General features: G+C 34.1%; 1 protein-coding gene across 1 annotated transcript in view; it reads right to left on the bottom strand.

Annotated features, from left to right (window-relative positions):
• Nucleotides 1-11992, bottom strand: part of CPEB3 (cytoplasmic polyadenylation element binding protein 3) — an 86667-nt gene that overhangs the window by 47190 nt on the left and 27485 nt on the right. Inside the window, exon 4 of the mRNA XM_010288554.1 lies at nucleotides 2408-2464. Within this exon, the coding sequence (XP_010286856.1) occupies nucleotides 2408-2464 (57 nt within the window). The remainder of the gene's footprint in view (nucleotides 1-2407; nucleotides 2465-11992) is intronic.

Below are 11992 nucleotides of genomic sequence, written 5' to 3'. Positions count from 1 at the left end.
GTTCAGCAGACAGTGTTTGGTTTCACAGAAATTATATTATAGAAATTACAAGTATTATGATTTAAAGAAGTTACAGGTGTTCTCCAAGTTGTTCCAAAAATGACTGGGATGAAATCTCTTTTGGGAATTCTTATTTTATTTTATTTTACCTTTTTTTTTTTTTTTTTTTAACCCCAAACCACAACCATTCCAGAACAGGAAAGAATACTTGTTCTTGGATTAACTTTCCGTAGTATATTTCCCTATGGCAAAGGTAATAGATCACATGGGAATAAGTAGTTCAAAATCTCTCAGTTTTCGCTGCATACAAAAGAGGATTTAAATCACAGAAAGTAATTTTTAGGCTTATGTATTTGAATACTTGTACTTTATTTTCAACTCTTCGAAGATTTAGCAGCAAGAAACAACAGGTTTCACAGTGCAATAATTCTAGCTTCTGGGCTCTTAGTAATGGCCAAAAATGGTGTGGCCTCACCCGGTAAAGAACAGGAGGGAGAAGAGATGCAAGAGAGGGAAAATATATGGGAACTTACGCAGACTTTTGATTTGTACTGAATTTAATTCAAAATAACAATTGCTACTATTCTGCATAAATTGCATATTTATGATTCCAGGTTTATGTAAGTCTGTAAACAGTTAGTATTTCAATCAACCCATAATATTTTAAGTACTGGAAATGCATAAATATATTTTGTTTAGGTCCCTCAGTTTGTTAGGCTGATCTTTTAGCTGTACACCAGGACTATCGCTAAAAAGGATGATTATTTTTTTATAAACAATTAGATTACATAGCTGCTGTAAAAATTTCAAAGGAATCAGACAGGGAGGAAGAAATATTTTCTTAAATATTGTTTCCATTAAAAAGGCAACTTTTTTTTTAAGCTTATCTAGCAATTACAGAAATCAGAATAGAATATATTAATCCACTTGATTTTTTTATAGTACAGTATATGGTATCGTTTTTTGTACCAATTTTTCATTCCCATCTTTTAAAAGTCTCTATAAGATTCCGTAAGAAATAATGCTATATATTCCATAGTAGCTGACAATTTTTTAAAATAACTCAAAATTTAGTAATAATCTCCCATCTTCACAATAACATTACTACTGCAGTCAGCTTATTGAAATGCCCACATTAGAACAACAAATACATTCTGAGACCAGAATTCATGTCAAACAGCAGCAGACTGTACTGTGTAGAACTTACACACAAGCACACCTACAAGAACAGCTTCCTCTTTTAATAAAATCTTTAATTAAATGGAACGTTCCTCCCAGTTAATTAGTTGATTTCTCATAATTTCATGTGCCCATAAGAAAATGGGGCATATATGCTAACTATGACAACAGAAATTCTGCAAAATATCACCTCATCATTAACAGTGTAAAACTAAGAAAAAGAGCACAAGTGAAGTCTTACAGGTTCCAAAAGCTGTCATTTAAAGCCAAATGTTAAACCCTTTGCATCTTGTCTATTACAAATTTTCAGTTCTTTGCATTTAAAAATTACTTTTGTAATTCTGATTGGTACTATACAAAAACCTGCAGTTTTCAACTGTACACAGTATAACTTACATAGATAGGCAAAGGCAAAAAATTTTAAAGAAGTCAGTAAATTAACAACTCTAATACAACATTTTAAGCAAAAATGGACATTCAAAATACTTAGCATTTGTTAGGATTAGATGAACAAAAACTATGCTTTGATTTGCACAGTTCTACACAGTTCTACATTATGCAATGGTGCCTAACCCCATCCCCCTCAGCCTCGACTACATGACATGAGGCTGTTTCTAGCTTGGCAGGTTTTTTGAATGCATATGTTCATGACTGGAATTTTTTTTTTTTTTTTTTTTTTTTTACTTATTTGCATTTTCCAACACAAACAAAAGTAATAATCTTTCAGTGAAGTTCAGCCCCATGCTTCTTCCTCATCATGTAGATGTCTAAACATTCTCTCTAGTCCTGTTCTACATAACGTTTCAGGGAAACCGACAAAGTAAATTCCATCAGTCAATGTAATTGTATGCAAAACTTGTAACATCACCCCAACAAGAAGAAATATGACTGGAGAGATATCAGAAATTAAAGTTACAGATTTAACACACATGCACACCCACAAAAGAGGGAGCAACAGAGACTGTTTTGCAATACTAACTACAGCAGGCATTATGAAACTTCCAGTGGAACACATAAAGCTATTATAAAACTAATACAAAGAATCACCAATTCTACCAATAAAATCAGAGCTAATTGATTTATGTAAATCATTTTAAGATCATGCACACAACCTTCTATGCAAATATTATTACACATATTTATGTCTGACTGTACAGATGTGTACACAGTAAATGTAAGAGATAATATTCAACATGACAATATTAGACACTAGATATTAACTACTTACTATTAAGAGCCATAATATTGTCTGTTCCGGGATGATGGAAGTTTATTCCCATACGTCCTGCAATATAAATAAGAGCTATTTTTAATGTTTTTACTTCAGAACTGAATTAAATTTATCAATATGAAAAATTGCTAAAGGTGATGAACAGGCAGGGTAGCTGAATCTTCCATCTACTGAAGACCACAAGAATACACATTTAAGATTTTTAACACTGTGGTACCTTTATTGTTATGTACTTAAAATACTGAACACCACAAAATAAACAATGAAATAATTATTTTTTAATACATCCCTTTGCTTTATACTAGGAAAGTATTACATTTACCCTTTCAAAATAAGGCCTCGAAGTTGAAACTTGCTGCCATTACGCCATTTATAGTAAGCTTCAAATAATGAGTACAGCATTACAAAAACTCCACTTAATTGGTAAAAAGAAATCACTATCTTCCTTACTACTTGTGACACCAGAAGCTGTCGAGTTAACAGATCATTGGAGACAATGCTTACCCTGATTTTGTATTCTTCCCTAAGAATCTGCTACCGCTTACTATTTGAGGTAAGATACTGGGTTGGAAGGAGCATTGTTCTCATGGAGTACATTCATATGTACTTTGAAAAATATTTATTCTTGACCCATAATATGGGACCATCATATACAGAAGGTTCATCATGACATTCAAATGAACTCCTCCGGTGTCAGTTTCCAGGAAACTACAGAGATGCAAAATAGTACCAATTTTCTCAGGTGAGATTTAAGAATTGAAAGGTTGGCTTAAGATGATCTCTGATGACTTCAGGAACTGGAAGTGGGAACAAATTCACAAATGGTTACTTTGTTTCAAAGGAGACTTAGTCCACCATCAAAGCAAGAAATGAGACAACTCTATTACTGGTTAGATTGGTTTTAGATACTACTTAACTGAAGTATTAAAAACTTACCCTGAAGAAACTTTGTAATAGGACTTTCTTAATTACCCCTCCCCCTCCAACAATTTGAAATCTGATTTATATTAGTCCTTGTTTGGAAAAAGATATAAAAGGATCATTATAGCCACATGAAAATTTATTTCAATTAAGTAATGTAAGCAACTTAAGTTAGTTACAAGTGTTGTAATCCACTTCATATGCTCTCCATATCTCTAGATTTGTGGTTAAGTTTGGGAGTTAAGGAAGCAGGCAGTTTACATTTCTCTACTACGCTGGCACTCAAATATAGGTGCTCAAGACCCACTCACTGTACTGAAGAACCAATATAACTGTTAAGTTCCTGTACTTCTGCAAAACCAAGTTTTAACAAACAAGCTTTGACAGAGCAGAACTAAAGTTAATCCTCCCCAACATTTTTAGTTCCTATCAATAAATTAAAGCCTTCTATTTCTAGTCACAGTGACAGCTGTGCTGTAATTAGTATTCTTTCTGAACAGATGCAACATTAAGTTTCAATACATTTTTGAAACTAAGTCACAAGCAGTTTAAGAAAAGCAAATATATTTTTTCTTCACATTATAATTTTCTCATTCTTTTAGAAAAAAATGCTGCTACAATAGGACCACAGAGCAAACAGCACCTCCAGAAAGAAGTGGGGGCAGAACGAAGATAAATAAAATTTCCATTTTTACTTTCCAACCCCTTGAGCAAAGCTTCTTAAAGAGATCTTCATTAACTATTTCAGATTTCCTAATTACAGACCTAATTCTCCTATATGTATTTTCACATTAATCTGGCACTGCGGAAACATTAAAGCTGCTATAATTTCAGTTAGTATAAGCTTCTGCTAGAATATTTCAGGAATCTTGCCAGGTTGACATTAACAGCACATTACTGAGCATGAGGTTACAGGTATTACTTGTAAAGAGAAAACATGTATATAATAATCTATACTTGTAAGAGGAATAATTATAATAATAATACTTGTAATAGGATAATATTAATTAATACTAATGCTTATAATAGGAAAAAGGGAACTGCTGTGCAAAAAAAAAAAAGTAAAATTTTAATGCATAAGGCTTGGATAGGCCCTCTCTTTTCCTTTGCTGAAGCTGAAAATCTGCTGTTTGACCAGCTTCAGAAATAGAATCCTATCTGTGACATCTGGGTTCGGTTTTTTCCTCCCTCCAGGCTGTCACTGGACCAGGTGCTGCTTGTGTGACATTTTGTCACCTGCCCTTGGCCTGCTATTTTTAAACAGTTCTTGTCAGCTATCTTTTAAGAGGAGCAGAAAATACAGTGCAGCACAAGCAGAAGGACATGTTCTCACACTGAGCTAAGCAACAGCATGGGATAGTTCTGTGCATCTTCAGATGTCCTCTAGTGCAATTCTACAGAAACAAATTAATGTAATACTTTCAAAACACACCTGTATCAAAACCATTCAAAATAGGCTGGTAATGCACCAATCACAAGACAATTAGTTACCAATAATTACACTGTCTTTCATATTAGCTACAACATTTTAATATCTTGTTGTTTGAAGCAAATTATTCAATTGAAAAAAGAGGCCATATACAGATTACAAAACTACATATCTAAAGAACAAGAAGAAAGTACAAACAGGAAATTATACATTTATTCATTTAAAAAGTACAATGTAAAAACTGTGAAAGGTGATTAAGAACATGTACTTTCAAGGATATATTTGGGTTAAACACAGAAATGACTATCAGAAAACAATTTTAAGAAAAACCCATGTATGCTACCTGGACCTTCACAAAATTTATGTAAGCACGTATTTATAATTATAGTTTTAAAATGAAATCTTTGGAAAAAAATTCTACTTTTCAAGAATCTTAAGCACAATAAGCAGAAACACAGAGAAGTTAGAGCATAGAAGTTACAGACTCCAGCAGTTCACTGAAGTCATAAATAGGAACCCTTCCAGTAACAACATCCCCAGTACTTGTATTCAGTTTACATCTGCCATTTTCAGTTTGCCTGTCTCAGTTTCATAACTATCTATCAAGTATATTTTCAATTATGTGCTTTTATAACACACACTTACATTACTACAGTTAGGCTGCAACAATAATCACTCTTTTAAGGAAGTCTTTTCAATTCCTAATTAAAAAAAAAATTAATCCAGTTGTATACTGCTTGCTCTTTAAACATTTCAGAGTATAAATGAGGGTTTAATGATTCTTGTATAGACCAGGCTGTTCCTTTGCACATCTTACATCATTAAATTCCTTAAATTCTCTCTCCTAACAGCATTTGGAGAGACTTTTCTGGCTGGACTGCCTAAGTGCTCTGCTGCATGTCCAATATCATGCTTGTCATGGCAGAAAGCCCTATTCCTTCTTAGAGCACATCTCAAGTATGTGCATCTTCTCTTCTGTATTATATTGGAAATAAGATGATGTTAAATGGAATTTAACTTCCCCTCATTCTTTGTAGAAAAGAGTCATGATTTTTAAACAATTCTGAAATCTTTCCAATAAGTTAAGGAAGTATATCCTTCCCACATATAAACCTCTATTAATTCCTTCACAAATAGATAATCTGATTTTTTTTAATTGTCTAGATAATTTCAAGTTACATGAACAGTTTTGAGGAAGAATGTTGTTCCAGAAATAACAAACCTGGATATCAGACACAGTTTTACCACTATTGCAGTTTTTTGACAGTGTCTAGTGCCAGGTTTGTCTACAGTGGTCCTCTTAACCTCAACTTTAAGATCCACTATTTTGAGCAGATTGTGCTCATAAGCTTGACTATCTGTTTACAACTAACTGTAAAACCGATCTTTGATTTCATCTTTGTATATATGTGCTGGTATTATCATTATTTTCCCATGTCTGAAATAAACACCAGTAGTGATTAATTAGTTCCAGATGTATAACTACTGGTTTTGCTTTAAGAGATTTCTGAATTAATTTTCTCTTTTTATTCATTGTCTTTTCCTAAGTGCTCGATGTTTTTTTGAACCTGTGAAATCCTAATCAGCTCCTGGACATAAACAATCACAGGATTAAGATTACAGTTACTTATTCTCATCATTTTCATGTTACAATCAATGTTCTAAAAAACAATGATTGTTGCATTGTATATTGAGTAAAACTTCTTGAGCTGTTATACCTCATGGCTTTCAGCAGGATCAACCACTTAAAACAATTCAGCAAGTGGTATTTGGTGTAAGATTTGCTAGAAAATAGCAAAGCTGGCCTGCTTTTGACCTGTCCTGAACTTACTGGGAATGAGAACTTCTTCTCACATAGTTCTTAAGATCATTGTTGATACCAATTACAAGGTATGACTAGAGGCTCTGGTGGCAAGGTCAAATGAAACTGGCAACAGGACTAGGTCTGCTATACTTCCTTAGTAACAATACCTCCTTTATCATTAACTTTTCTGTCAAATGATTTCGAAGTTGGTGCCAACAAAATGCGTTATGAAACAGCAACAGTTATTTGGATGGACAGGTAGCAATGGGGTAGAGCAAAAGTTTAGACACAGAAAAGTGCAAAAAAATCAAGCAAGACCGGTGTTCCCTCAAACATCTGAAACAAGATTATTTTGACCCGTATGTATTCCGGGGTCTAGTTTACAGCACAACCTAACACCTCCACAGACACAGCCCCCAAGCCCCAGCTCAACCATGAGCCTTTGCTTCATGATTCACAAATGGCCAAAAAGCATGAAGCATGTGTGTATTTTGTATAAGAATTGTAATAATTTTTTCCTGAGTAGACCTTAGACCATTCTCTCCCCTCTTCCCCCCAAAATACAGACACCTGAAACTGATGCTACACTAATTGAACATACATGCCCAAAACAATTTCAAAAGCAAGAACTGTGTAAGCAAGGGTCTGCATGAAGAATTATAAAAATAAAAAGTAACACCCTGAAGCAGTTTGTTTGGGTTTTTTTCTTTTTTCTTTCCCTTCCCCCACTCCTCTTTTTTTTTTAAGTCTATCTGCCATTTGTTCACACCCATAATTTAAACACCTACTGGAGACTTACATATCTTTTACACATTAACATAGTCAGCAGAACAAAAATACTACTGTTGGCTAGAAGGGAAATATGAATAACTATTACTGTGTTTACATGTATATATTTTTACGGTGCAAATACATATTGTGGCAATGTGAACAGTAGTGTATAATTATCAGCTATGGATATCAGTAATAAAGCTTGCTGATACTAACTTTTTTCTATCATTGACTAAACAAATATATGCCATCAGTAGAGAAAGCAATCTTTAAAATGTAACAGCACATACATTACAACACAATTACATTACATTGATCCAAATAACCACAAAGGTCTTGCATATATTTAAGTAGTGAAAACATTTTTAGCTTGCAAAGTTGTATTTTCAAAATATTAGTACCTTAAAAGCAAGACCTGATGAACATAAATAGAAATTTGGCTTTACTTGTAAGGGGTAGACAAGTATATGTACACATATACCCATACTAGTTCTAGAACTGTACTCAAAACAGCAGTATTGGTGAGTTTGAGGGGGGATAAAATAAACCAATATGAAAGCAGACTGTTCCATTAGCAATCTATGCTAAAATATACAAAACCCTCAAAACAGTAGAGAAGTGAAGAAAAGAAAAGAAAAAAGAAAAATAGCTTCAGGTGTCTGTGAGGCCAGTCTTCAATAGTACAATGAAAAAATTCAATTAAAGAGAAGGAAAAATTGACATCTATCACCACTCCTTAAACTAAACAAAGGAAACAAACCACCCCCCACCCCCTAATCCTGCCCGAAACAGATTCAGCAGGTCAAAGACAAGGACATGTTGGATGCCAGCAGCAAATTAGGAAATATGATCATACTACAGGATCCTTGAAGAAAGCACTTAATTTAAGGAATATGAACCATTTAATGGTCATATTCTATACTGAAAAAAAAATATTGAAGACGACTTCCTTAAATAAGTAAAGAGTGTGTTTCTTTTAAAAGGATTAGCTTGAGTGACCTAATTTTACACACAAATATATGTACAAACACATCCATCTGCTGAGTCTGGTTTTCATGTGCATTTACAGAAAGGTGCCTGATGAGCATTGAGATTTTGAGAAACACTGTTACAGTGCACTTTGTTTCTTTAAAAAGTGTTGCAAAAAGCTCTAACTGGGTGACAGCATTTCTAGGACTCAGATGACAACATTTATTCTATTTACACAACCTTTGTGTTCAGCTGCTGACTGCAAACACAAATATGAACTATTCACCTTCACTTTTCTCAGGTCATGTGGCAAACTTACTGCTTTGCTTACAAAAAGCTTATGAACAATTAGAGCTGAACAAAATCTGGTGACATGCATTGGAGTTAACTGAAGAGCAAGATGGAAAAGATCCATCCGTCTAAGTTGCATATAATCTTCAAACACTGCTGTCAAACCTCATAAAGTTAAGTTAAACGTAAACAGGAAATCTTAAATTTTACTTCATTTTCATATGATCTCATACAGTCTTTACAATAGTTAAAATGTAGTAACCCCAGTAACTTCAGTATTCTGTTGCGCAAATATATGGGTGTCATTCGTATTAAGGACTGAAAAATCAAGATAAAAAGTTTCCCCACAGATGCTGTTTCTACTGAAAATGTTGCACATTTGTATTCAGAGTCTCAAAATATCTCAGAACAACAACTGCTAAGATAGTGAGGGAGCATGTACATTCTATTAAAATACAACATAATCAGCACCTACTTTATGTATTCTTCTACAGTATGATATCCATTAAAATTAGTTTTAATAAAGCCTATTTTTGAAATTCTCCTTCTACATGTATTGTCTCCAAATATTCATACTTGAACGTGTGTCACACTGACACTTTATAAAAAAATCTGAAGTTTTTTTAGTTGGGTATTTGCACATTACAAAGTTTGTTTCCATTCTGATTTAGAATAAACCCCAAATATTACAGTTCTCTACTTTTAAATAAATTTAAATTTTTAAAATAAATTTAAAATTAGTATTTCAAAGGCACATGATTTTTCTCCTCAATTTTATATTTTGATTCAATTTCATGACCTGTCAGTAGCACATGTGCATAGCATATGATCTAACATAGTTGAAATATTTTATTTAATTATTTAAAAATAGAACAAAGGCAGCTGCTAGTTACTACTGATCAAAATATTTTTTATAGATCAGAATGCCGCTGTTTGTGTTGTAATGCAATAGTTTGACACAGATAAACATATTGCAACAGTGACATATTACACCATAGACAGGAGACACTTTGATGTAGGAAAGAAATGTTTTAGTCTGTAATAAGTAGCATCTACCCATAGCTATTCTGATAATTCAGTTTTGCCCTTCAGCATTAGGTAGAAGCAGTACATAGATACTAACAGGTTATTAAAATACTGCAAATATATCCTTTCCTCATTTAAGTAAAACTGTCTCCCATGTTTTTGTTGCATATAATATATTTTATTGGCAACTCAGAAAATAAATAAGATAGTTCAGGAAAAACATCTTAGAAAACATTGCACACTTCTGTCACATAGGCCTGGTTATGACTGACACAAGGGAACAACCAGATACCCTCGGCCATATACAGTAATTCGTCTTTAACTAGAAGAAGTGTAACAATTCCTTTACTGTACTTTTTTCCTTTTTTTCTCCTTTCAAAAAGGAGAAAAGGATTTACAAGTAATGACTGAAAGAGAAGAAAAATGTTGAAGCTGGTCTTGATGGCAGAGAAAGAAAGTAAGGAAGTATGGCTAACTGCCTGGGGAGAAAAGAAAATGAGACTTCCTTTTCAATGAGTTTACATTCTTTAAATCTCAAAGCAAGAAAAGGGCAAATAATTTGCAAAGTTACACAGTTCCCAGACTACAAATACCGAAAGACAGGAACCTATAGCAGGGTATGCCTATGTGGTAGGAAAAGCTGAGAAAATAAATCAGTTTTAGATAGAACCAGAGCTGACAGTGAACACCTTCAACCAAGACTGGGCTCAAGATAAAATGCAACATAGATGGATAAGCTGGTAATTTATCTAAGTCCAGAAACCTCAGAGCTAGGTATCAAATCTCTCTTACAGCAAGAAACGCCCAAAAAGAACTAAGTGGCCCTAGCTCTCCTAGCTGGAGAGCACCAAGCCAGCCTGCCAATTAGACTGAGTTAGCACACATTCCATATACGTAATTCAATATTGCAAGAGTGAGGATCAGTTAGTTCCTGCTGCACTAACAATCCTTCAGCCTTTCTCTTGTTCCGCACTTGAAAGCAACACCCCTCCAAAAAAAAAAGAGTCACTTAATCACATGCCCTCTCAAGGCCAAGTGGATCATGCTTTAAAAAAAGTGACCTGCTTTGGTGACCTCAAAATAAACTCAATATCCATGGCCTGCAGGACAAAGTCTGATCTTACCTCAGATTCAGAGAAGGTATGAAGTTTCAACTGCTACAAACAAGAGGATAGACTCTTCCTTTCTCACCCCTGATCTTTTCTACTACCTCCACTGAACAATGCAGAACATGAGGAACTTACACCCCAAAATGAGAAGAAAGTATCCCAGAACTATTTCAATTTGTTCTTCACATCAGAATCTTCTATGGTTAACCTTCCTATCCACATTCTGATTTGTTCTATATCCAAGATAATTATTTTTTGTTTCAAGTATCTGCTGGGATGTGAGGGGGCACATATGCAACAGGGGCTATTCTAAGCAAAGTTTCAAACTTCAGATAAGCCACCTGCAATATTTTACTAATGAATACATATACAGACAGTACTTCTAAAAATACGCATTTGCTGAAGACTTTGTTGCCAGCAGCAGGCTGGAGCGATCCTGAAATAGCTGTGCTGGCTTTGTAACGTGCATTGGAGGCTCTAAGACATGTATAGCTTTTCTAGAATTAACTCCTTCTGTGTTTTGCAAATCAGAGGCTTTTGGTACTCATATTTTTACCCCTTCCATTTAAAAATTTGAGCAGTAAATATAAGGCCAACTGACATGTAAAGCATTGTTAGTTAAAATTGTTTGTGAAAACAAGGCTTGCTTACCAAAAGGTGAACAATTAAAAAAGTAATTTCAAAACCATCTCATTATTTTTGTCTGTTTGGTTTTTAAACCAGGATTTTTGTGGTTGTTTTACTTTCTATCTACACAAGAAAAAGCTGCACAAAACCTAAAAGAAAACAGTCACAGATGCAAGAGGAAGGGAAGATTTAAAGGGAAAAAACACACCCAATTTACCATGAAAGACAGACGAGCTAAAATGAAGAAGTAGCTCTGAGATTTGGTTAAGTTAGTAAGCTTCCAGAAAAAGCATTTGAAATTTCACGCAAGAGGCATTCACACAGGAATGTCTATGAGGAACTGAAAAAAAATCAGGTTGAACTACATAACCAGTATATTCAAAAAGCTTCAAGGTGAAAATAAATGAAAATGTGACAATGACTTAAGAAACAAGCAAAAGCAAGTAGAGTCCATCACTTACTTTCTGAAGGTGATTACAGACTAAAATGTGCTGCTACTTTATGGGGGAGAGCCAGAGGAGAGTAGGATAAATGAGAAAAAAAGCAAATGAGTTTAGAAGACAAGATTAAGTGAAATCTGAGGAATGTGCAGAGGAGGACAGCAGTTGAAAACCTTCTGCATTTTTGGTAGAGGA

Source organism: Phaethon lepturus, unplaced genomic scaffold (genome assembly GCF_000687285.1).
Source record: "Phaethon lepturus isolate BGI_N335 unplaced genomic scaffold, ASM68728v1 scaffold10386, whole genome shotgun sequence".
Classification (NCBI taxonomy): Eukaryota; Metazoa; Chordata; class Aves; order Phaethontiformes; family Phaethontidae; genus Phaethon; species Phaethon lepturus.
This window is presented reverse-complemented; position numbering and strand designations above follow the sequence as displayed.